At 45.1% G+C, this 27,064-nt stretch overlaps 1 protein-coding gene and 1 long non-coding RNA gene across 2 annotated transcripts in view; one reads left to right on the top strand and one right to left on the bottom strand.

Moving 5' to 3' along the window:
- Nucleotides 1–688: 688 nt before the first annotated feature.
- On the bottom strand, nt 689–6,332 carry LOC132538921 (uncharacterized). Its single transcript, XR_009550241.1, has 3 exons — nt 6,078–6,332; nt 4,722–4,806; nt 689–800 (listed from the first exon to the last, which is right to left on the bottom strand). It is a non-coding gene; the product is annotated as an uncharacterized LOC132538921 (long non-coding RNA).
- ITIH5 (inter-alpha-trypsin inhibitor heavy chain 5) overlaps nt 5,787–27,064 on the top strand; it is a 79,162-nt gene continuing 57,884 nt past the window's right edge. The window contains exons 1-2 of the mRNA XM_060192134.1: nt 5,787–5,996; nt 16,418–16,461. Coding sequence (XP_060048117.1) covers nt 5,906–5,996; nt 16,418–16,461 — 135 coding nt within the window. The 5' untranslated portion in view covers nt 5,787–5,905. The remainder of the gene's footprint in view (nt 5,997–16,417; nt 16,462–27,064) is intronic.

Raw genomic sequence — 27,064 nt, 5'->3', positions numbered from 1 at the left:
TATCATATATATATGAAAAAAATGGCCTCCAGGAGCAGTGGATTTGTAGTTCAGGCACTGAGTCCCAGCAATAACCCTGGAGGCAAAACAAAACAAAACAAACAAAAAATGAATGGTATTTAGGTGCTTGTATTTATTTATTTATTTATAGGCACAGTGCCCCAACCACTTTTTATTCCACCCCCTTCATCCCCCATAATTTTTTTTCTTTCGCCCATTCAGGCTTAACAGCTTCATTTCTCCCATCAGCCATTTTTTTCCCTCCTTTTCCTCTGATCGAGGGTGACAGACAGAGAGGGAGACATATAGAGGACAGACACCTGCAGTACTGCTCCACCACTCATGAAGTTTCCCTGTTGTGGGTGGGGTTGGGGGACTTAAACCTGGGTCTTCATGCATGGCAATGTGTATGCTCAACCAGGCATACCGCTGACCAGCTCCCTGAAATGATTCTTTTCTTCCCCCCTTTCTTTCTATTTTATTTCATAGGACACAGAAATTGAGAGGAAGGGGGAGATAGAGAGGAAGAGAGCAAGATAGACCTGCAGATCTGCTTCACCACTTGTGGAGCTTCCCCCTTGCAGGTGGGAAGTGGGGGCTTGAAGCGCAGCCTTTGCACATGGTAACATGTGCACTTAACCAGATGCACCACCACCTGCTCCTGACCCCCAAACGATTCTTACCTTTGCTCTGAGGTTTCTCAGTCAGTGTGTTGTGACCAAGTCTATAGGGCAAACCATTGTCCAGCCAACTAGTGATTCTGCAGAATGATTTTCCTGGCTTTGAGTTATGCATTAGAGCTGAAAGAGAGAAGGAAAGACAGCTATTTGCAGCTAATGCCAACGAGTGTGGGCTGGGCTGTCAGAGGCTTATACTGCTTTGGCTTTCAATTGCTAAGTAAACAGCACAAAGAGAGTGCTTCCTCCACATGTCATGATTCCGCGGGAGGAATCCTGGGTGGAGCAGTTATAGCGCTGATGTCACTGGACGGTGTGTCCAACCACCCACTCAAAGCACTGTAAGTGGGAGCAAGCCTGGGGAACTGGCTCAGTGCTGCTTCTTATCACTTGGACTTGCCTGTTTTGTTTGTTTGTGAGGTGTGACCTAGCAAAGTGGAAAGAAAATGCGCTACATTTGTGCCCTTTGTTCATCACTTCTAGGTAATCAGAAGACTACAGGGGGTCCAGTGGTGGTACACTCAGTAGAGCACACATGTTACTATGTACAAGGAACGGAGTTCAAGACCCCAGTCCCCACTTGCAGGGTGGAAGCTTCATGAGCAGTGAAATACTGCTTTAGGCCTTTCTGTCTCTCTCTTCCTCTCCCCTTTTTCCCTCTTGATTTATCTCTGTCTCTATCCAATAAACAAAGTATTAGACAGCAGAACACTGCATTCTCAATTCTGTCTTTTAAAAAAAGTTTTATTTATTTATTTTCCCTTTTGTTGCCCTTGTTTTTATTGTTGTTGTAGTTATTGTTGTTATTGATGTTGTTGTTGGATAGGACAGAGAGAAATGGAGAGAGGAAGGGAAGACAGAGAGGGGGAGAGAAAGATAGACACCTGCAGACTTGCTTCACCTCCTGTGAAGCAACTCCCCTGCAGGTGGGGAGCTGGGGGCTTGAACTGGGATCCTTATGTTGGTCCTTGCACTTCGCACCACATACACTTAACCCGCTGAGCTACCGCCCAACTCCCTCTCAGTTCTGTCTTTCATTATCTTCTTTCTAGGTAAAACTCCAGTTAGGGATGGCAAGGAGGGTGCTGGCTTGGCCTACATTTGTCTGTCATGTCCCCAGTTGCAATGAGGGCCGCTTTGGTGCTGAGAAGGTGTCTTTTCTTCTCTCTCTGTCTCTGTTCTCCCTTTCTGAAAAAGCCAGCCTGCAGCAGCAAAGCCCTGGTGATGACAAAAACAAAACAAAATAAAAACACCTTCAAGGTTGGGTTGAGAGGTGGAAAGTGGGAATAGACTCCCAAGATACCATAGATTCCTGAGGACTTGCCAAGGCGAAGAGAAATCATTTCCTCCCCAGTTCCTTTGGTTAAGGAAGTAAAAAACTAAACCCCAAAAATCAAGGTCGTTAAGAATGGGCTGGAACTCTGTGGTTGTGGGGGAGAGGACGTGATATAGGCCACTCAGATATATACACACTCAGATGGGGAAGGTGGAGTTTCCTTGGAATTTAGGGATCTCCTCTTTTCTGACCATATTTACCTCTCTCAGAACTATTGTGATCTCAGGTGCATGATGGGACTCCTGCCTGTGAACCAGTGTGGACATTTTGATGATAGTGATGCTATCATAAGCTATAAGGCTGCATGGTGGACATTTTGTCACAATCTTGGTGGTGCAGGACCAGGGGGCAGAGGGCAGCCGAGATAGAAAACACCCCTTCACCCCCCACACTCCCTGACATTTAGAAAGGTGCTGTGAGGAAACATGCAGCAAGGGGAGCCCAGAGCACCTGGAGGAGGGCCCAGGGGATACCAGGGGGCATCAGGTGTGAATGGAAGTCAGAGGAAACAGAAAACCCACAGCCTGCCTCCTGGACTTGCAACAAGGAATATGGGCCCCCAGGACAGTTGTGTGGGGCCACCTTAGTCCCTTTTGGTGGGTGGTTAGTTCTTTTCATTCTGATTTATTGGTTTCTTTTTGTGGATCCAGAGTCTTGTGCATGTGTGATTTCATTGCTCCGGTTGTCTTTTTCTTTCAGATAAAGAGACAGGCAGAGAAAGGCCGGGGCTCAAGGCCTGTCACCATGTAGGAGGTGCTACATTGTCAGGGGAAACTCTGGTGCTCTGGTGACTGGCCCTGTCTTTTTTTTTTTTTTTTTTTTTACCAGAGCACTGTTAAGCTCTGGCTTATAGTGCCACAGGGGTTTGAACCTGGGCCTTTGGAGTCTCCGGCATGAGAGTCCATTTGCATAACCATTATGCTTTCTACCCTCCGCTGTCTGTGTCTTTCCCAATCTCCGGGAGCTCGCTCAGCAGCTAAAGTGCATATTTCCCATGCTCATGGCCATAGGCTCCAGCCCCAGCTCCACACAGGAACACCACAGACAGCACTGGGGGAGCTCCATGGATAGTGGAGCTGCGATGTGCGATCTCTTCTCTCTTCCTCTAAGTCTTAAAAAATTTTGGCATTAGAAAATTGGTCTGGGGGCTGGGCAGTAGCACACTGAGTTAAGTGCAATTAGCACAAAGCACAAGGATCCGTGCAAGGATCCCAGTTCAAACCCCCAGCTCCCCACCTGCAGGAGGCACATTTCACAAGCAGTGAAGCAGGTCTGCAGTTTCTCTCTGTCTCTCGCCTCTCTATCTCCCCTTCCTCTCTCAGTCTCTTTCAGTCCTATCCAATAATAATAATAATAATAGCCTCCAGGAGCAGTGGATTAGTAGTGCTGGTACTGAGCCCTAGCAATAACCTTGGAGGAAAAAAAAAATTGGCCTGGGGAGGCCATTCCCCACTTGGTCACTTGCAAAAAAGTGAGTAAAGATTAAGAATATTCATTTTCTTGGGCCACTGTAGAAACCAATTGGTGCAAATTTAGAAAAAAGAAAAGCTGAAAAGCCAATTACAGTAAACAGGAGAGGGAGATGGTAGGAAAAGACAAATGTGACTGCCCGAGGTGTGCTGGAGGATGGAATGACAGCAGCTTTTGTAATTGTTCTTTTTCCAAATCCCCTGGCTTTGGGCTGGCAAGATAGCATAGTAGTTATGCAGGAAAACTATCATGCCCAAGGCACCAAAGGTGCCAGGTTCAATCCCCAGCACCACTGTAAGCTAGAGCTGAGCAGTGTTCTGGGGGAGGGGGGGAAGAAAAAAAGAAAGAAAAGAAAGAAAGAAAGGAAGAAAGATTAGGCAAGTAGTGACATCCTAGCAAAAACACCAGAAAAGTAAATAAAAGCAGTCAGTCAATCAAAGAACCTGATTTTGTCCACACAACTTCCAGTTCACAAGTAGATTTTTTTTTTTTCTTCCTTTGAGGGAAATTAAATTGCTTTCAGGAGATCTGGAGCTCTCCTTCCCAGTTAGGAGTGAGGAGATGGTGAACATGTAACTTGTGCATTGCTAAGTTCCTAAGTCTTTCCTGTGGAGGCCAGTTATAGCTCACCGTTAGTAATTGAAGAACAAAAATGTGACACCCTTCCCTGACTTCAAGGATCTGCCCTGCCCAGTTTGGGTGCTGAAGTCTTGTGGGACCAGCTACTGCTATTTGCCACGGGGTGCATGTTATTTTAACTAGTCAGTGGCTAGGCTACTACATCATGAACACAGGTTTTCTCTCATTTATTTCATGCTGATGACACATTCGGGTTTGCCCGAAACAAACAACTTTTCAGCAAGAGCAAATACAATCCTTTAAGGAGAGCACCACAAACATACTCACTGTTTTCATGTCATTTTCCTAGTTCTTTGGCAGATATATTTTTTCCTAGTACAATTCTAGGCTTGAAACGGTTATGTCATCTGACTTCTTTTTCCTCCCTTCAGGCTCCACTAGAGATATTTTCTATTATTCCATAGACCTCCTAGTTATTGTTATGGATGTGTAATGTTCTACACCATGGATGTTCTAATTCCATGATTAATGGAATTAGCCACTTCTCTGTTTTTGGTCACTGAGGTGGCCAAGCTCTCACTGTTATTCTGCTCATCAATTTAGAGACAATTGTTACAGAGACATAAGAAACATCTTTGAGGAGATAAGAAATAGCTCACCTGACAGAACACATGCTTGACCACACTGGAGGTCCTGGATTCATTCTCTGGCGTTGCATCCAAAATTAATTTCAAGTGCTTTTAACTATGAAAACAACAAAACATGCAGTTGTAGCTCTCTAGTTATCCACCAGATAAAAGGTGGCACTAGACTGGAAATGACCAAGTGTTGCTGGTTGGCAGCTAAGAGTTCTTTCTAAGTCAGGCTGGAACTGTCACCAGCAGTTTGCAACCAGGATACACAAGAATGTTCCTTTTCAGGACCAACAACCCCCAAACTAGAAATGCTGACACACAGGGCCACCCCGTCTTTTTTCTGGACCTGGTACCCGCTTTTCAAATTTGTTTCATTGACACGAGTCCCCCAGGAATGTTCTAGGTGTCAGGAAAGAGGTGCCCCGGGTTTCGTGCTCCCCCAAGTGGCCTGTATACTTGGGTGGCAGGTGAGGAGGCCGGCCAGCGGGTCCTGAGCAAAGTGTAACATGCTGGAGAAAACAAGGGGCCAGTGTTTAAGCCCCCAGGGAGAAGAAGAGGGAATGCGGACTGGAGGGTGAGAGGTGGGCCTGCAAAAAAATTTAAAAAGAAAAATAGGAGTGGCAGGAATAGGTGGTGGGGGTTGGGAGGTGCCAGGTCAGAGAGGAACCCAGTGGAGGCCATGGTGACCCTGAGGAAGGGTCACGCTGGTGGGGCCCTGGGCTGGGACTTCAGTCGCGTGGAGCCAGGGAGGTGCTGAGGACTAGGTCGTAGGTACCTGGGGGCGTCTGGAGGTCACACGGAGCATGGAGGCGCGGTCCCCAGCAGGAGAAAAGGTCAAGAGGTCAGAGGGCGGGGCCAGAGGTGCTTGGGGCGCTTGGGTGGGGGCTGGGGGCATGGAGGCGGGGAGGGCAGGGTTTGTAGGGGCGGGGCCAGGAGGTGCGTGGGGGCGAGCGAAGTCAAGTGTGCGCGGGGGCGCCTGGAGATGGTGCCTGGAGGTGGGGTTAGGGGGTTCCTGGAGGCGAGGTCAAAGGGCTCCTGAAGGCGGGTCCCGGGGTGAAGGAGGGGCTGGGGGCGTGGGGAGGCGGGGCCCACTGCGCGCTCGCCCTGGTCCAGTCTCAGCTCGCTGCTGCACCTCTGTGCTGTCGCGGACCTTCCCGCCACTGTCCCCGCCGCTGTCCCCGTGCTGTCCCCGCGCGCCCGGCCCCGCCATGCTCCTGCTGCTGGCCCTGTGCTTGGGGCTGCCGTTATGCGCAGGGTCCCCTCAAGAAGCACGGAGCTGGGGTGGGACCTCCCAGCAAGGAAGTGAACGTCCGGGGCTGGTGAGTGAGGCTGCAGAGACCTGGGGCGCACCCTGCTCTCCTCCCTACCCCCGCCACTGACCTGGACTTGAGACGGCGAGCTGCACCATCGCCCCCTCCCCCGGAGCTCCCTGTCTTGGGGTCACTCGCGGTGAAGTTTCCTGCAGAGCCAGCGCTCTTGGTAGCGCCAGCTAGCCGAGCGTTTCCATACGCTTCATTTTTGGTTCCTTTCTGAGCCAGAGATTCCCGCTCCCCACCCCAGTCAGTCTCAAGCCCCCTCGGAGGTGTGCATGTTGCTGTTGCTGCTAATCCCGAGAGAAAGGGTCAGCTGGGGACGGTTCAGGCCCCTGGAAGCTGGGCTCTCCCCCATCTGGAAACAGGGAGAACCCCACTTCCCATCTAGGGAGTAGTGGGAGGGTGGCCCCTGTCCAAAAGGACCAGAGCCGCAGGGTCCTGGGCCCCTGGCTAATTCTATGCATGTGACCGACCCTGCAGGTGTGTATGTGTGTGGGGGGCTGTTTCAGCATGATGTCTGAACAGAGCAGCTCTTTGGAAGGCGGAAGGGAGGGTCACCCAGATAGTATCTGGTGGCTCCATTCTCGGGGATGTGCAGAGTCTCAAAACGCAGAGACTCGCACTGTTTACAGCACAGATCCCTGGAGATACCCACACGGTTGGAAGCCTGTTTTTCACAGGCTGGGAGATGTGTGAGGCTGTTTCTCCCTTCCACACCTGGCTTGGAAGCGCGGATCTGGAGTCCGCAAAAATATCAGGCGGTCCTTTCTGTTGACTCAGTCTTCTGAGCTGTGCTTATTTGCAGATCCCAGAGATCCTTCTGGGCATGACCACTGAACATTCAGGAGGTTTCGGGGTGCAGGGAAACAGTACAGGTTTTGGATCAGAGCAGAAGACTGTCTTCCTTTTCTACTGATGATTTCCCCCTTAGTAGCTTGGGCAAATGGTTGCATCTCTCTTCACTTTGTTTTGTGGGGCCCCATTTCAAGCAGACTTGTAAGGATTCGCTGTGAGTTTGCACCAAGCACTGTGTGTGCAGTGGTGGTGGTTGCTTTGGTCATGGGGCTTTGGTGCCATGTTGCCTGGACTGGACTCCTGAATTGGTTCTTTAACAGCTGTGTCCCTAGACAAGTGTCTTAGTGACTCAGTTTCCAATTCTGTGGACAAGACTGCAGTGGGTTGGGTCATAGCAACACACCAAAAGTGCCTGGGACAGTGTAGGCATTTCTTTCTGGTGTAGGCCCTTGGACTTAGGCAGTGGAAGTGCTGAGGGAAGGAATTTAGGGTAAAGATCCCAAAGCTTCTTGCAGGGTGGAGGGTGTGGGATGAACAGAAACAAAGATTCTGTTTAGGAGCTGGAGAACGGATTACAGCTCTAACATCTGCCTGCTCAAGGAGGCTTAGCTCAGTGTAACCCTTCCCACAGGGAGTCACATGGGGCTGGGCCCAAGTCAGTGATTTCATATGGTTTTACACGTGGTGTTGTTTATTTATCTTGAAAATGACCCAATCTGAACAAGCCCATCAGACTCTGTGAAAATGCAGTTTAACCCCTCCTCCATTCTGTTAAAAATGTATAGGTGAGAGAGAGAGACTAAAAAGAAAAAAAATGTGCAAGAGAGAGACACACAGATAGATGGACAGGAAGAGAGACACAGAAAGAGAGACACAGGACTGAAGAGCATGGACTCCAGACTTTCTGGGCATTCTCCAGAAAATTCAAGTCAGTGGGCATCTACTTTCTCATCTCTAGAATGGGGGTGAGGGAGGGGCCAGGGGCAAAGTGGTGCATCTGGTTAAGTGCTCACATTACAGTGCACAAGGACGCAGGTTCAAGCCCCTAGTCCCCACCTTCAGGGGGAAAGCTTCATGAGTGGTGAAGCAGGGCTGTAGGTGTCTCTCTATTCCTCACCCACCCCCACCCTCTCAATTTCTGTCTCTATCCAGTAATAAATAAATTAATTAAAAGAATGGGGGTGATAAGCTTGCTTAATTGGTAGAATTTTTTTTTTTCCTCCAGGGTTATTGCTGGGCTCGGTGCCTGCACCATGAATCCACCGCTCCTGGAGGCCATTTTTCCCTCTTTTGTTGCCCTTGCTGTTGTAGCCTCGTTGTGGCTACTATTATTACCATTGTTGATGTTGCTCGTTGTTGGATAGGACAGAGAGAAATAGAGAGAGGAGGGGATGACAGAGAGGGGGAGAGAAAGATAGACACCTGCAGACCTGCTTCACCGCCTGTGAAGCGACTCCCCTGCAGGTGGGGAGCCGGGGCCTTGAACCCGGATCCTTACGCCGGTCCTTGCGCTTTGTGCCAAGTGCGCTTAACCCATTGCGCCACCGCCCGACCCCCAATTGGTAGAAATTTTAAAGATGAAATGTTCTTAAAGCTTAGAATAGCACATGGCAATGCAGCTAATACTGTGTTTTCAATAGTTACAGTTTTGAAAATAGTTTGTTTTATGTACCTTTAATATTTGTATAACTTAAAACGGAAATGAACATGTGAATTTTAAAAAAATTATATTTATTTATTCCCTTTTGTTGCCCTTGTTGTTTTATTGTTGTAGTTATTATTGTTCTTATTGATGTCATTGTTGTTGGATAGGACAGAGAGAAATGGAGAGAAGAGGGGAAAACAGAGAGGGGGAGAGAAAGACAGACACCTGCAGACCTGCTTCACCGCCTGTGAAGTGACACCCTGTAGGTGGGGAGCCAGGGGCTCCAATCGGGATTCTTACACGGATCCTTGTGCTTTGCGCTTAACCCAACACCCGAACATGTGAAATTTTAATGTAGTCAAGATGCCTGTTGCCTTGCACTGAAGTTTTTATTTTAAATGTGTGTGTGTGTGTGTGTGTGTGTGTGTGTGAAAGAGAGAGAGAGAGAGAGAGAGAGAGAGAGAGAATGAACCACAGCATTACTCTGGCACATGCATTGCCAGAGATTGAATTCAGTGCCTCATGCTTGAGAATCCCGTGTTTTATCCACTGCACCCCTCCCGAGTTACTGCATTGCAATTCTTAGCTATCATTTCCCTTGGATTGGAAATGTCACTAGTTGTAAATTGTGCTATCCATTCTAAGGAACTACTGTCAGCAGTGGTTTTTTTGATTTTTGGTGTGCAAAGAGACTTTTAGGGTTCTCATTCAGCCTTCAGGTCCCTTAATCCTGCTCCCAGCAATAGATCTGGTAGGTTTAGTTGTTGCTCAGCTAGGGGTGACTTCATGGAGTGGTCAGAGGAATATAGAGCTTCCCAGAGCATGCTGGAAGGCAAGCCCCATGTGTAGTCAACTCACTGGTTTCCTTAAACAGTGGCAGGGTTGGCTTTCTATTATTTACAAAATGGCAAAATCACCCATTACTGAGTGCCAGACTAGCTTGAGGGAATTTTCTCTGTTCAAATTATAGGGTGCAATAAAGTTTAAGGTGAAAAGCTCTCTTCAAGGAGCCAGACCACCTGGTTTCTAATTGGGATCCCCACTAACTGGCTGTGTATGCTCGGTCAGATCACTAAACCTCTCTGGACCTCAGCCACTTTATCTGCAAGACAGAGATGTAAATAGTCCCTCCCTCATGGACAGTGGTGAAGCTCAGTTTTTGAAAAGGAAGTTAAAGAATATCAATAGCCAGGGAGCTGGTTCAGTGGGTAGTGCCTGCTTTGCAAACCTGAGGTCCTGGGCTCAATCCCCATCGCTGATGAGGGCTAGAGCACTGTCCAGTCTGGACTCCTCTCTCTCTCTTTGTTTTGTTTTTTTTTCTCTCTCTCTCTCCCTTCCTCTCTCTCTCTCCCTCTCCCTCTCCCTCTCCCTCTTTCTCTCTCTCATAGCATAAATAAATCTGAAAAACAAAAGCCCTGATATTCCATAAGGCTCATAAATGGCTCTTCTGTGTCCAGGCTTTCTCTTTTCTAGCCCACTGAAAAGACAAAAGAATATCTGGGGCCAGGTGGTGGCTATCAGTAAAGCACACATGACACCATGCACAAAGACCCCAGGTTCAACCCCGGGTTTCCACTTGCAGGGGCAAAGCTTCACAAGCCGTGAAGCAGTGCTGAAGATGTCTCTCTCTCTTTCTCCCTATCTTCTCCTTCACTCTCAATTTCTCTGCTTCTATCTAAAATAAACAAGCAAGCAAACAAAAAATAAATGCAATAAATAAAGAGAAGAAAAAGAAATAAAAAATAAACATCTCTTTAAAAACTATGAACAAAATCTCAAATTATGATGACAAGATTGGATGAGAACATTGATCTAGGACAATTAATGATTTGCAGAAATGACCCACTTGAGCAGGCCAACAAGCATGGCAGATAACACTGGTTATTCAAGAATTGAACAGGATAGGGGTGAAGCTTCTGTCTCATTCACTTCTGAGTAATAACAAATTGTTCAACAAAGTTGAAGAAGCCCACTTCTGCACTCACAGATGAGCTCATTCAGGCATCATTTTTTTCTTTCTTTCTTCCTCTTCTTTTTTTTTTTTTTTTTTTTGCAGGGGTGAGTAGAACACTCACTTCTGAATGGATTGTGCTTGGGTTTGAACCCAGGACTTTGAACATGCTATAGTGACTTTTATTACTCACTATAGCCTGATGAGCTCTCCCAGACCACAGCTAGGAGCCAGGAAAGTCACCAGGGAGGGGTGCCCCCGGCTCCTGCATGCACTTGCATTAGATCCCCATGTCCTGGGTGCCAAAGCCAGGCTTTCAGTGGTGCCCTCTAGAGCTGGGCTGCCTTCATGGCTACAACCCTACAAGCTTGTGTGTGATTCCCTGTAAGCTTGTGTATGAGAATTGGAACCCGTACAAATATATATATTAGTAAATGCTCGGGGTGGCATCCCACCTGAAATACTGATTTTTATTTCCAGTCTCTCGCTCAGAACCACATCTTTGCATTTAGGAGAATGCAGAGAATCAAGACAGTGACTTAAAGAAAACTCCTTAAAAAATTATGGTCATTGGGTGGTGGTCACTTGGTTGAGCACACACATTCTCATGTGCAAGGACCGGGGTGTGAGTCCCTACTCCCCACCTGTAGGGGATAAGCTTCATGAGCAGTGAAGCAGGTCTGCAAGTGTCTATCTTTCTCTTTATCCCTCTCTGTCTCTCCTTCCCTTCTTGATTTCTTTTTGTTTGTTTGTTTCTTATTTATTTTATTTTATTTATTTATTTTGCTTCCAGGTTTTATTGCTGGGGCTTGGTGCCTGCACTGTGCATCTACTGCACCTGCTATTTATTCCCATTTTTCTTGCCCTTGTTTTTGTTGTTATTATTGTGATTGCCTTTGTTGATGTTGGATAGGACAGAGAGAAATGGAGAGAGGAGGGGAAGACAGAGAGGGGGAGAAAAAGACAGATACCTGCAGACCTGCTTCACCACTTGTAGAGCGACCCCCCCTGTAGGTGGGGAGCCTGGAGCTTGAAATGGGATTCTTTTTTTTTAAATTTATTTCTTTATTGGGGAATTAATGTTTTACATTCAACAGTAAATACAATAGTTTGTACATGCATAACATTCCCCAGTTTCCCATTTAACAATACAACCCCCACTATGTCATTTATCATCCTTCATGGACCTGTATTCTCCCCACCCACCCACCCCAGAGTCTTTTACTTTGGTGTGATATGCCAATTACATGAAATGGGATTCTTATGCCGGTCCTTGTGCTTTGTGCCATGTGCGTTTAACCCGCTGTGCTACTGCCCGGTCCCCTCTTGATTTTTTCCTTTCACTTTGTGTCACATGCACTTAATTCACTGTGCTACCGCCCAATTCCATGATTTTTTCTTATCCTATCAAATCAAAAGGAAAAAAATGGCTGCCGGGAGCAGTGAATTCATAATGCTAACATCAAGCCCCAGCAGTAACCTTGGAGGCTATATATATATATATATATATATATATATATATATATATATATATATATATATATATATTACCAGAGCACTGCTCAGCTCTGCTTTATGATGGTACTGGGGATTGAACCTAGAATCATCAGTGCCTTAGGCATGAAAGGCTCTTTGCATAACCATTGTGTTGTTTCCCCAACCTAGTATTATTTCTCAAAACATATCATGGTCTAGACTTCTGTTCCCAGTCTAGAGGATCAAGTTCAGCTAAGTAGAACCTGAAGTTCAGGCTGGAGGTGTGTCTTAGGTCAATAATTTGAGCCTCAGGCAGGTCAGTGGAAGCTCTATGATTACATTCATGACTTGACCTTGAATGTTCTTCATGTCCTTTGCCATTGGGTAGTCGGTACTTGCCAGCAAGCTAGAAGCAGGTGCTTACCTGCACCCACTACCAATTTGTTTATTTGTTTTGCCTCCATGGTTATTGCTGGGGCTCAGTCCCTGCACTATGAAATCCACTGCTCCGGGAGGCTATTTTTTTCCCTTTTGTTGCCCTTGTTGTTTATCATTGTTGTTGTTATTATTTTTGTCATCGTTGTTGGATAGGACAGAGGGAAATCAAGAGAGGATGGGAAGACAGAGAAGGAGAGAGAAAGACACCTGTAGACCTGCTTCACCACTTGTGAAGCAATCCCCTGCAGGTGGGGAGCCAGGGGCTCAGACTGGAATTCTTACGCCTGTCCTTGCGCTTTGCGCCATGTGCGCTTAATCCGCTGTGCTACCAGTTTCTTGCGAGGGAGTGGGAGGAAAGCTCTGACACTAAGAGGGACCAGGACTTCCCAACTGCAAACACTGGTGATGACATTGGTGTCCTTCACACTGCCCGCTCTCGCCAGACATGGGGACTCTGTGTGCAACAGAAAGCTTTGATGCCGGTTCCACCTGAGCCGAACCTTGGACTGAAGCATGGCCAGAGCAATTCTCCGGAGACAGTTAAATTGGCATCTCAAATATGAAAGGCCAGCCTCTCTTTTCTCCTGGAAGCTTGTTTATTTTCACAAAAAAACCGACTGTACTAAGGAGGGGGCTTCAAAGGAAATATTTGACATCAATCAGAGGTTTAATGCTGGGCTCTCTTCTGAAGGTGGTGGTTCTAGGTGGAGTTCAGTCTGTTGCCTGGGGCTGGGAAGGGTAAGGTTAGGGTGAAGGTCAGGGTCTTGTCTGGGATGTTCATACCTGACTCCCACGCAACCCCCCCCCCCCTTTACAAATGCAAGGCAGATCCTCCCAGACATTGCTTGGTTCTCACCGGAGTTAGGACAGATGTCACCTTAAATCCTATCCTGCTGCTTCCAACTCCATGGTTAGGCTGGGAGGCTCTAGACTGACTCTGTGTGCTTTTTGGTGTGTGGATTCATCTGTGCACGTGCACAAATACAGAGTCTGGGTTTGTGTAGTGTTTTTCCCATTTTGGATCTGCACGGTCAAATTGCCTTCCAGAAAGGATGGTTTACTGGCGGTTAGAGCCTTTGCTGTCTAACCTATGACCCATCACAAGTCATGCTCTGCAGCTGGAGAGGACTTCTTAGTCCAGGGGTAGCCTGCTTAACTGTTAATGTGATTTAAAAAAATTTAAAGATTTATTTACGGGGCTGGGCAGTGGTGCACCTGGTTGAACACACATGCTATAAGGTATAAGGACCTGGCTTCAAGCCCTCAGTCCTCACTTGCAGAGGAAAAGCTTCACAAGTGGTCAATCTATTTTGCAAGTGTCTCTCTCTCTCTCTCTCTCCCTTTCTATTCCCCCTTTCCTTCTCCATTTCTCTCGGTCTCTATTCAATAATAAATAAATAAATAAATAAATAATTTTAAAAAGTTATTTACTAAGGAGAGAGGAAAATCAGAGCATCAGTCTGGGATATGCAGTGCTGGTGATAGAACTCAGGACTCTGTGCTTGCAAGTCTGGTTTTCTACCTACTTCACCACCTCCCTGGCCTCAAAAGGTTTAGAAATTTAGAAAATTTTTATTAGCGGGGCTTGGGCAGTAGCGCAGCCCATTAAGCACACAGGCGCAAAGTGCAAGGACCGTGTAAGGATCCCAGTTCGAGCCCCAACTCCCCATCTGCTGTGGGGGTTTGCTTCACAAGCTGTGAAGCAGGTCTGCAGGTGTCTATCTTCCTTTCCCCTTCTGTCTTCCCCTTCTCTCTAGATTTCTCTCTGTCCTATCCAATAACGATGACAGCAATAACAGTAATAATAACCACAACAAAGAGAAAACAACAAGGGCAACAAAAGGGGGAAAAGTAGCCTCCAGAAGCAGGCACTGAGCCCCAGCAATAACGCTGGAGGCAAATTTTTTTTGTTGTTGCCCATATTGTTTATTGTTATTGTTATTATTACTGCTGTCTTTGCTGTTGTTGTTGTTGTTGGATAGGACAGAGAGAACTCGAGAGAGGAAGGGAAGACAGAGAGGGGGAGAGAAAGACAGACACCTGCAGACCTGCTTCACCGCTTGTGAAGTGATGCCCCACAGGTAGGGAGCTAGGGGCTCGAACCAGGATCCTTATGCTGGTCCTTGAGTGGGTGGGTCCTTGCGCTTTGCACCATGTGCACTTAACCTGCTGCACTAACCACCAACTCCCCCCCCCCATTTTTATTAGCAATTTAAGTGTGATTTATAATACTGTAAGATTATATGATATAGTTCCACGCCAATGATAACCACTGTATTTTTCACAAAGTCTTAGAGACAATTGTGTGGCTTCTCTTTTTTTTTTTTTTTTTTTGCAAATGTGATTTTTTCAAAGATGATTTTTTCTCACCTTCTGATCTCTCCTGTTCTCCCCCCACCACCATACACATGCACACTGGCATGAATGAGAAAGTATAGTAAATCGCTCAAAAAAAATCATGGTAAGAAAATACAAGCTAGGGACTGGTGAGATGAGAGCCTGTTAAGCAACAACTGGCTTGTCTGAGGTCCCAGAGGTCACAGGTTCAATCCCCTGTACTGCCTTATGCCAGAGCTGAGCAGAGCTCTCTTTCATTCTCTCTCCTTATTCTCTCTGCCTCTGTTATAATAAATAAATAAATAAATATATATTTTTTGCCTCCAGGGTTATTTCTGGAGTTCAGTGCCTGCACTACGAATCCATTGCTCCTGAAGGCTTTTTTTCTCATTGTTGACCTTGTTGTTATTGTTGTTGGATAGGACAGAGAGAAATTGAGAGAGGAGGAGAAGACAGAGAAGAGCAGAGAAAGGTAGACACCTGCATACCTGCTTCACAGCTTGTAAAGTGACCCCCCCCCCCCAGCAGATGGGGAGCTGGTGGCTCGAACTGGGATCCCTGCACCTGTCCTTGCACTTTGTACTGTGTGCGCTTAACCCACTGCGCTACCTCCCGGCCCCCACATCTTTTTTTATAAAATATTTATTTATTCTGATAGGACAGAGAAATTGGGGGGGGGGAGCTACAGCCCTGTTTTTACCTCTTATGAAGCTTCATCCCTATCAGTAGGGACTGGGAGCTTGAACCTGGGTCCATTCACACAGTAACGTGTTGGTTAAGCAGGTGCGTCACTACCCGGCCCCAGTAAATACATCTTCCTAGAAAAAAGAAACTAGGGTATGGGTGGTGGCACACTCAGTATAGTGTGGACCTGGGTTCAAGCCCCCATCCTCACCTGGGGACTCAGAGGGCAGCTTCAACAGTGGTGAAGCAGGGCTGCAGGCGTCTCTCTCTCTCTCTATCTCTCCCTTCCAACTCAATTTTATGTCTTTATCTAAAAATACATGTATGAATAAAATATTTTAAAATTTTACTTAAAAAAGTGAAAGGAGGGAAGGAAGGGAGGAATAAAGAGAAAGAAAGAAGGAAACATACAAAGTAAGTTTAGTTTTGCCTCTAGAGTTCTGTGGAGTTGGAAGTTGATCAGTGAGTTTGTGAGAGTCTAACTGAAGGTATCCACTCACTGTGACAGATACTAGAGCAGAGAGTCTGGGTTCAAGGCCAAGATTCAATGGGCCAGAACAAAGGCATCCTAATGGCTCTTTTCTTAAATTATAAGATACATTTATTTTTCTACTTATTTATATGAGGGGGGAGGAGAGTGCAAGGGAGGAGAAGGGAAAGGAAGGGAGGGGAGATAAGGAGGGGAGGGGAGAAGGAGAGGGGAGAAGGAGAGGGGAGTAACAAAACCAGAACATCACTCTGGCACATTCAATGCTGGGGATCAAACTCTGGACCTCATGCTTGAGAGCCCAATACTTTATCCACTGTGCCATTTCCCACACTGTTCTGGCTCTTGGCTCTCCTCATTCTATCCAGACTTTTAACAAGGTTCAGAATCCAGGTCCTGAGCGCATGTGATCCCCTGGGTTGGCAAACAGCCCTGTTTCCAGGGGGTGAACTCTTACTCAGGCCAGGATGCTCCTGGTGGACCAAAACCACTTCCTCACCGTGACTGTCCATTAGGAGAATCCAAATGGACTGTGACCCCTCGGGTAAGTGAGTGACCTTGGGATTGGTCTCACACTTCTTCTCTTGTTGCAGGTGGGAGCCCGTGATCCCAGGCAAGTCCGGCTCCTGCAGAGGCTGGTAAGTCTGTGGAGAGGCTTCTGAGCTGGGAGGGTTCTCCTCAGCCTCTGTTATTTGCCTGTGGACACTGTTTAGTTTATATTTGCTATGCTGTTTAGTTTATATTTGCTATGTACACATTTTCAGTTCTAAAGTGACAGCTAAGCTAATTTTCTTTATCCACTCTGCCTTTTCTTTTAAAATATTTTATTTATTCATTCATTATTTATTAGAGACAAAGAAAAATCAAGAGGTGTAGTAGCTTTGCTTTACCTCCCTCTCAAAGCTTTTCCATATAGGTAGGGACTGGGGTGAGGTGGGGGGGGCAGTGTAACACATGCACTTTACCAGGTACACCACCACCCAGCCTCATCCACTCTGCCTTTTCATCTTGGCTCCAAAGACTTTGACACTTTGGCTTTTGTGACGGCTGCAATACCTCAGATTTTCTTGGGAAGTATCTTAGAACCTTAGAAAGTGCTATCTCTCTCTCTCTCTCTCTATCTATCTATCTATCTGTCTATTTATCTATGCACTCTCCTTTCTCTCTCCCTCTCTCTCTCTCTCTCTTTCTTTTTTCTTTTTTACCAGAGCGCTGCTTAGCTCTGGCTTATGGTGGCATTAGGGATTGAATTTGAATTTAGGAACTCAGAGCCTTAGGCATGAAAGTCATTTTGCATAACCATTAGGTTTTCCAAAAGCAATTCACCATTATTATCTCACCTTACAGTGAAAAGATCCCCTCTGTACCTGTGAAGCAGGTCTGTGCCTCAGCAGGACAGATCACATGGGCCTGGGGGCCCCCATCCTGCAGGAAGACATTCGTTCTCAGAGATTCTTCAGAGTGGGTGCACAGACCTCACGCAGGGCTGGGGGTGGAGGGTGAGTGGGTACTTGGCCTGAGTTCTTGTGGGTGTGTTTGCAGGAAGGAATGGGTGAGTCAAGGTGGGAGCTAAATTGGGGATCTGAGAGTTGGGACTCTGCACAGGCTCTTGGCTGCAGAGCCAGCCCAGCTTGGCAGCCAGTGGAGTGTTTAGTGCGGAGGGGATGCTGGCTTGGTGTCTGAGGGGGCTGAGAGTGTGGGCTCGGGACTATTGGGTGTGTATTAAAGGAGTCCTCTGGGAATTAGTCTTCCAAGGGAGGGACTGAATTTCCAGCATCAGGGCCTCAAATGCCAGAGCTTTAAGAATACAGAGAAACAATTACAGAAGCCAGGCCTTCCACCTTCTGCACCCCACAATGATCCTGGGTCCATACTCCCAGAGGGATAGAGAATAGGGAAGCTATCAAGGAGGGGATTGGATATGAAGCTCTGGAAGGGTGGGCACTGTGTGGAAATGTAGCCCTCTTATCTATAGTCTTGTCAGTATTTCAGTTTTACAAGTAAAAATAAAAAATACAGAACAAATCACCCCATGCATAATAAAAATCCATTAATGAATTGTTACAAAAAAAAAAAAAAAGGAATACAAAGACTAGAGGCCCGTAAGAAAGACATAAGAAGAAATGCTTCACTTACCACTTAGAGAGATACAAATTAAAACTACACTGAGATTCCATTTCATATCTGTGAGAATGATCCACATCAACAGAACAGGAAATGACTGGTGTTGGTGAGGTTGTGGAGAAAAAAGGAACTCTGCTACCTTGCTGGTGGGAATGCAGACTGGTACAGCCCCTTTGGAAGACTGTATGGAGAGTCCTTCAACAAATCAACACGAAATTACGAGCCAGCAATACCACTCCTAGGCATTTATCCAAAGGACACTGAAACGCTAATCCAAAGGGACGTATGTTCCCCTATGCTCACAGCTGCATTATTCACAATAACTAAAGAGTAGAAACAACCTAAATGCCCATCATCAGATGACTAGCTATAGAAGTTATGGGATTTATACTCCGTAGAATACTACTGTGAAACTAAACTAAAGATGATAATTGTGTCCTTCAGGACAAAATGGGTGCAATTGGAGGTGGTTATGCTTAGCAAGATAAGCAAAAAGATGGAAGACAGTTACCAGATGTTTTCACTCATAATGTGGAATCTAGGGATCATATACACATGAACTTACACACACACACACACACACACACACACACACACACTGTTTCTAAGACTATGAGAACTCTGGTGGTTATCTTTGGGAGGTGGGAAGGTGGCATCACAAAACTTTGGTGGTGGGTGTGGTGTGGAACTAATACTGTAATCTCAAAAAATTGTAGCCCACTATTAATCACAAATAAAAAATGGATACAGAGAATGGAAAAAAGAATATAGAGCATAGGGGTGGTGAAATAGCTCACTTGGATAGTGCATTGCTTTGCCATGTATGTGAGTCAGCTTGGATTCAGTGCCATAGTTTCTTTCACTCTCTTCTTTGATTCTATCTTTCAAAAACAAAAGAATACAGAGAATAAGAAAATCTAGGCCTTCCAGCAGGTAACTTGCTGCTGGCTATGGCTATGGTAACCCATGTGGTGGAGGCTTTCTTTTTTTTTTTCTCTCTTTTTAAAAAGTATTTTTTATTCCCTTTTGTTGCCCTTGTTGCTTTATTGTTGTAGTTATTATTGTTGTCGTTATTGATGTCATTGTTGTTAGATAGGACAGAGAGAAAAAAAGACACCTGCAGACCTGCTTCACTTCCTGTGAAGCGACTCCTCTGCAGGTGGGGAGCCGGGGGCTCGAACCAGGATCCTTGTACTGGTCCTTGTGCTTTGCGCCATGTGTGCTTAACCCACCTGTGCTACCGCCCAACTCCTGGTGGAGGGTTTCTTATGTATGTGTGTGTCTCCTCATGTCTGACTTAGTTATAATAGTTTCTTTTAGGAGGTGTCAGGTCGGGGGGGGGGTTCTTACTTGAAAGATAACTACATTTTTTTAGTGTGTATCCAGGAATGAACTCAAGTCCTCATGTGTGCATGATACTTCTGTGTGGTCTCCCTTGCCCAGCCTTTTCATTTTTTTTTTTATTAAATTGAGAGGCAGATAAGAGACACCACAGTCTGGCTCTACCATCTGTAGACCACTCCCCAGCGCCATCCATGGTGCTTCTACTTGGTGACAGGCCTGAGTGATACAGCTTTTCTCTTGGAAAAGAGTGGGTCTGGGGTTTGCTGGAGATTTGGCACCTGGAGCAAGCCAGCTGTAGGCAGCAGCTTCTCCTTTATAAAGTCGCCGGAGCTGAGTGGGCTGGTTGGAAGGTTCCCTTCTGCCTCCTAACACCTTTCTCCTTTGGTCACAAAGACCTGTCAGGGGACAAGTGGAGCCCCCATGGTCATCTTCTAGGAAAAGATGCTACTGCAGATGTCACTCAATTGCACTTGCAAATCCCAGGCTACTGAGGACACCCTCTGAGTGGCTAGACACTAAGTGGCTCACAGCAGTCCTCTGGGCAGCCCACAAAGACACTCCCTGGCTCCAATGACTTTGCCAGCTGCCCAGGCTTCGTAGGACAAATACTGAAGTGGTTAGGTCACAGGAAGATCTGACTTTTGCCCCCGCTTTTCATCTGCTGTCCCCCAGTGAAATACTTAAAGGCCAAACCTAATATTGAGACTAGGCTGGACATTTGCACTGGGGGAAAAAATGAGGCAGTTGTTTTATAGCTTCCCCTTTACTCTCTGTTTCCATCACTCTCTGCCAGACCAGGTCCTGAGTGGGGCTCTGCAGGGCAGCTGTTTCCTGACAGGCTCAGCACCTGCACAAGACCCCGACGTGCACACTCCTCGCTGATTCAGCTGCCCTCTTTGTTCTAGGAATGTCCTCTCTTTCCTCCATGCAGTTTTTTGTTTGTTTGTCTGTTTTTACCTGGTCCATGGTGGTGCTGGGAATTGAACCTGGGACTCAGAAACCTTAGGTAGGAAAGTCCTTTTGCATAACCATTATTCCATCTTCCTAGCCCTCCTTGCTTCTGTGTCTTTTAGAATTTTCAGAAAGTTCTCTTCCTCCTCTTTTGTCACATGCAAACTCTTTATCTGTTTGTAAAGTACTTTTTAATTTATCTTTCTATCTTTCAAGGTCTTAGAACCAACAGGTAAACAAGTATCTGTATCTCTCTCTATGGGTATGTATATATATTCAGTATATTACAAATTGTGTCATGCATTTTATGTATTATATACTTTGTGTGTATTTATGTCCATGGATGTAGGCCTGTCTATACATGCACACATACATATGCCCATATCTAGCTCCCTGTGTCTTCCTCTGATGCTTTTTATTTTTGCACTTTCTTCCCTATAGAACCATAAATGCCTTGTCAAGATCAGGTGTGTTATGGCTATAGATCTGAGAGTACCTTAAGAGAAAGAGGCAGGTGGAATACTTTCTAATTTTTTCCCAACCCTTCATGGTCTCTAGTGGTGGTTAATGAATGCACCTTCATTGCCATCTTCTTCATATATATATATATATATATATATATATATATATATATATATATGTTCAAGATCCAGAAAATTGGGTGGGGGAGATAGCACAATAGTTCTATAAAAAGCTTTCATGCCTGAGGCTCCCAAGTCTCAAGTTGTATTCCCTGTAGTACTGTAAGCCAGAGCTGAGCAGTACCAAAAAACAAACAAAAAAAACAAAAAAAACCCAGAAATTTTACTTCAGTGCATAAAAGTTTTCTAGGTTTTAATCTATGCTAAGAGCTTCAAGAAAAGCACAAGTCAGGTGCTCTGTATTTTAAGTCCAGCAGGGACTGGGTGGATGGGGGTAGGGGCAACCAGGGACTTGGGGAGCCAGTTTTCCCGTAATTGAGTTGAGTCACTGTGGATAAAGGGGGTCATGATGTGTGAGTGACAGCAGGGCCTCCTAGGGGAACAGTAACTGGGCAGAAGCAATAAAACTAAAATAGTGTCTTGAAACTTTTCCCAGCCTGTCTCTTGGGCCTGTAAACTCTGCTGCTGCTTCTTGCTGTAATATGGTGGAAAATTCAACTACATCTACAGTCTTTTATTTTTATTTTTTTTATAAGTGGCATTGGGCATGAACCCCAGGAACTCACACCTGAGTTTGTCTCCAGGGTTACTGCTGGGGCTTGGTGCCTGCACTACTAATTCACTGCTCCTGGAGGCCATTTTTCCCCTTTTGTTACCCTTGTTGTTTATAGTTGTTGTTGCTATTGTTGTTGTTGTCATTGCTGTCATTGTTGTTGGATAGGACAGAGAGAAGGGGAAGACAGAGGGGAGAAAAGGGGAGAGATAGATAGACACCTGTAGATCTGCTTCACCACTTGTGAAGCAACCTCCCCTCCCCCCCGCAGATGGGGAGCTGGGAGCTCGAACCGGGATCCTTATGCTGGTCCTTGTGCTTTGCCATGTGTGCTTAACCCATTGTGCTACTGCCCAACTGCCCCATTTTTTCATTATTTAATTCCTTATTTCTTAGAGTGAGAGGAGAAGGGAGTGGGGGTGGAGGGAGTGACAGAGAGAGGAGAGACACCACAGCACCATATTACCATCCATAGAACTCCCCCAATGCCGTCCATGTAGCTGGGGCTGGAACCCAGTGCCCTGTGCACACTGGGTGATCTCCTAGTCCCCTACACCCAGGATCTGAATTTAAGGCAAAAGGAGAAATCCTGGAAGTTAAACTTAGTGTTTTGCCTTCTAATTCTCACATTTTAAGTTGAGTGAAATGAATAATAATAACAGTAATGTCACACATATAATAAATCCACATGATATTATAAGGAGTCTCAAATGTGTCTAGTAAGTTTTCTTTTTAGATTTTTTAATTAGTGATTTAATAGTGGTCTATAAGATTATAAGATAATGGATACAGTTACCCACCACACTCACCACTCAAGCTCTGTGCACCTGCCCTTTCCCTCCCAATAATCACCATCACAGTTCTCATAAGGTCCTAGAGACAGAATGGCTACTTTTTTTCCCTTTAAAAATTTTTTTATTGTCTTTATTTATTGGATAGAGACAGCCAGAAATCGAGAGGGAAGTGGGTGATAGAAGAGAGAGAAAGAGGGAGAGAGAGAGAGAGAGAAAGTGAGAGAGAGAGAGAGAGAGAAAGAGAGAGAGAAAGGGAGAGAGAGAAAGGGAGAGAGAGACAGAGAGAGAGAAAGGGAGAGAGAGAGAGAGAGAGAGAGAGAGAGAGAGAGATCTGCAACACTGCTTCAGCACTTGCAAAGCTTTTCCCTTGCAGGTGGGGACCATTTTTTTTTTCTTTACAAGTTCATGTCTTTCAGTTCTCTAGCTTCCATATATAAGTGAAACCATCTGGTAGTTGTCTTTCACTTTCTCACTTCACTAAGCACTATCACCTCCAGCTTCACCCATTTTTTTCCCTAAAGGACACAAAATCATTTTTCAAATTGCAGAGTAGTATTCCACTGAATGTATATCCTATAACTTCTCCAGCCAGCCAGCTATCAGTGGGCATTTATGCTGCTTCCACTCTTTGGCTTTTGGGAATAATACAGCTATGACCATATGTTCCTTTAAATCAGTGTTTTTGTGTCCCTTGGATAAATGCCCAAGAGTGGTATTGCTGGGTCATAAGATATTTCCTCTTTTATTTGTTTGCGGATTTTCCATACTGTTTTTCATAGAGGCTGCATTCCCACTGACAGTGTAACAGAGTTCCTTTTTCTTCACACCCTTGTCAACACTTGTCATTTCCTGTTTTGTTAATGTAAGCCATTACAAGTGAGAAGATTTTAATTTATTTTAAAGATAATACTGGCTCTCATTCTCTGTATGTGTATATATGTATATCTGTAGTAAGAAGAATGAAAAAGTGGCCTGAAAGCAGTGGAATCACACATGTACAAGGCTCTGATGCCAAAAACAAACAAACAAACAAACAAACAAACAAGGAAACAACAGCAACAAACCCCACACACATTATCTTAGAAACATATGAGTCAGAAGCATGGAAGAAGGCAAAGTGTATTTGGGTGAATTCGGAAGAGAGAAAGAGAGACACCTGCAACACTGCTTCACACTTCAGCAACAGTGAAGCTACCCCTCCCCTGCAAGTGGGGACCAGGTGTCTGAACCCAGGTCCTTGTGAATAGTAATGTGTGTGCTCAATTGGGTGCACCACAGCCTGGCCTCCAACTTTATTCTTTTCTGATTATAAACGGAAACAGAGATGATTGTATACAAGTCTATGGATTTTAAATATCGTTCATATTTATATGTTCACCCACTCTTGTTTTTTTAAAGATTTACTTAAACATTTATTTATTTATTTATTTATTTTGGATAGAGACAAGTTGAGAGGGAAAGGGGTGATAGGGCAAGAGAGAAGCACCTGCAACACTGTTTCACTACTCATGAAGCTTCCCCCCTGCAGGTGGGGACTGTTGGCTTGAAGCTGTGTCCTTGACCTTAACGCAGTTCACCACCACCCAGCCCCACTATTCTTTATACCCTAGCCTTGTTATGCAGCTCAGATTTACATCTTTCTTTATTATGATGGATACTTCTTTTAATCTCAGACATAAACTGAAATAGTTTCTTTTTAAATTAGTGATTTAATAATGATTGACAAGATTGTGGGATAAAAGGGGTACAATTCCATACAATTCCCACCACCAGAGTTCTGTATCCTATCCCCTCCATTAGAAGCTTCCCTATTCTTTATCCCTCTGGGAGTATGGACCAAAGATATTTGTGGGGTGCAGAAGGTGGAAGATCTGGCTTCTGTAGTTACTTCTTCTATAGACATGGGCATTGACAGGTCAATCCATATGCTCAGCCTGTTTCTATCTTTCCCTAGTGGGGTAGGGCTCTGGGGGGGGTGGCGTTCCAGGACACACTGGTGAGGTTGCCTACCCAGGGAAGTCAGGTTGGCATCATCTGCAACTTGGTAGCTGGAAAGCATTAAGATATAAAGCAGAACAAATCGTTTAATAATCAGAAACCTAAAGGTAAGAATATAGCAGATGAACTTTGGGGTCTTCATGTTGGAAGAAACTGGGAAGTTTATTTATTTTGTCTAGGAAGTTTATTTTAGGTATATTCTAAGGGGCCCATGGCTTTATTAATTTTTGCCTGAGCCCAATAGCTAACACACAGGTGGGATGAAAGTATTGTCTGGGAAGATGTTAGTAGTCTGATTTCATGTGAAAGAGTTCAGCAGTAGATTTGAGAATGGCAGACTGTGATAGACAGCCGAGCAGAAAGGAGTCAGCTCAGCTTTCTGTCTTGGATGTTCACAGTCTGATCGGAGACTGAGTTTCAGGGGAGCTGCCTCTGGAATCCACTCATGGAAGAGACAACCTTGGTCTTCATACTGGGAAATGGACTTGAGAGTTTCTTATGGTTACAGCATGTATTTTGTGTGTATAAATGTTGGTAGTCGCCTCTTATTTGTATCAAGAGTGTGAGGATTAGTTGGTAATCTTTGTCCTGGAAAGGAGCAAGAGTGGTGAATATTTTAGGTTTTGCAGGTTATATAGTCTCTGTCACAATTATCCAACTACTCAACTTCAACATTGCAAAGCATCAACTTTAGACCATATGTAAATTAATGGATATGGAGCAGTACCAATAAAACTTTACTGACAGGATGCTGCCTATCATAGTCTGCCCACCCATGATGGACATGAATCAGAGCAAGGGTGTCTGATGGGACAGCCAAACAATAATGAAAGGAATAAGTATAAAGGGTTGATGAGGGTGTTCCAAATTTTAATTAAAAAAATGAACCAAGCTGGTATGATCATAGTTAACCATCATCTCCTATCTCATTGTCTTCACTGGAACTTGTTAAATGCTTTCAGTAAGATCACTGAGCAAAAGTCCTTGCTTCAGACACATCTGGAATCTCTTTTTTATACGAGTCACTTCTGGGAAGAGAGCCAGGCTTTATCCTAAAGAGAAGAGATTTTCATACAGATTATTTTTGGATGCAGGAATGATTTCCTAAAGCCCACGGTGGTTTCATTCATTGCTTTTGGCCATGCCTTAGCTTCTTGGAGCTCAGACATGGATGTAATTGTAGTGATTCATACAAGCCCTCACAAATGATGAGATGTGTTAAGATGTATTATATTTCAACATGCGATATATAGGAAAAAGACCACTTTTTGTTTTAATAGTAGTTCTCAAACTGACTGTTAGACTTTGTGAAAGATATAATGCTATAGGAGAGAACAAGGAATGAGTAGTGGGAGAGGTTCCATTTGGTGTGATGGCACAGGAACTTGGACAGTTGGTGTGGGGACGCACATACACATACACACAGCAGTGTTACATTCTACTCCTAAAATCTTAATAATATTGTAATCCAGTAATAAATTTTTAAAGTAAAAATAATAAACTTTTTTTTTATTTGTGATTAATAATAGGTTACAAAATTACAGTGTATAATTCTGCACCACGCACCACCAAAGTTCTGTATCCACACCCAAGAACAATAATGATGGAGGCCAAAAGATAATTCACCTAGTAGAACATATACTTTGCCATGAGCAGAGACCTGGGTTCAAGCCCCTAACACCACATGGGAGCACCATGTAGAGGGGAAACTTAATGGGGTGCAGAAGTGCTTTGATGTCTCTCCTTTTTTCTCCTCCTATCTCTATCTCTCTTTCTCTGTCTTTCACCCTCTAGCTGGAAAAAGAAAAGGGTTGTCCCAGAATGGCAGAGTGGCACAGACATTGAAACCCCAGTAAAGTCCTGGCATCTAAAATAAGATAAAACAAAACAAAATGAAATAAAATAGTGGTTCTCAAACATCAGACTTACTTGGGAAATTTGTGGAAACAGACTGTTGGTGCCAGTTCCCTGGGTTTCTGATCCCTCAAGGTGGCTAAGCAGTCTGATTTCTAGCAAGGCTGCAGTGATGCTGACTGGTGCCTCTGACTTGGAAACCACACTTTGTGAACCACTGCTCTGAAACAATTCTGTCCCTGGGTCAAACTGGAATACTTCTTTTCCCCTAACGTTAAGATTTGTTCTACTGTTGGTCTGCTTCTAAGACCCCTTCTGTTGCATTGCTTAAGGCTGTGGTCTATTTACATAATCACTGCTTTACCTGAGAACCGCTCTGCCTGCAGGGCTCTGGTTTAATCCCACTGGTTCGCACTCTCTTTTCGCTCTGCCCCCTCTCCTAGTCACACCCTGTTTTTACACCCTACTACTTCCTTCCTGGAGAGTATAAATGCAGATGAATAAAGCCAGCATGGCATTGCATCGCATTGCATCCCAGCTCAGCCATGAGTCCCTGGTCGTCTCTCTCCCACCCGCGAAGCTAGCCTGGCATTCTATTTGCTCATAACTTCACTTAGCCCTTTAGACTCACCTTTTTCCATTCCTCTAAGAAAGATACACATCTCCCCTAACATTTGTTACTAAGTCTGTCCCTATTTATGAATTCTCTTGAGTCACTGGAACAGGACATTCTGCCACAAAGGGTCCCCAGATTTCCTTGTCTAGAGTGTTACCATCCACGGCCTTGCTCATGGCTGTCACTCTGCCATGTGACTGACTCTGCCTCTTGTGGCTCACCTTCTTCTAGGTTTGCAGGCCTCTCTGAATGTCACAGGAGCTCTCTGCCTTGATAGGAGTGGGTCATATGCCTAGGTCTATTTGGGAGACTAACTGAAGTCTGTAAATAATTTTTAAAACTTTTTTATTGGGTGGATTAATGGTT

This window comes from Erinaceus europaeus, chromosome 6, assembly GCF_950295315.1.
Source record: "Erinaceus europaeus chromosome 6, mEriEur2.1, whole genome shotgun sequence".
NCBI lineage: Eukaryota > Metazoa > Chordata > Mammalia > Eulipotyphla > Erinaceidae > Erinaceus > Erinaceus europaeus.
This window is presented reverse-complemented; position numbering and strand designations above follow the sequence as displayed.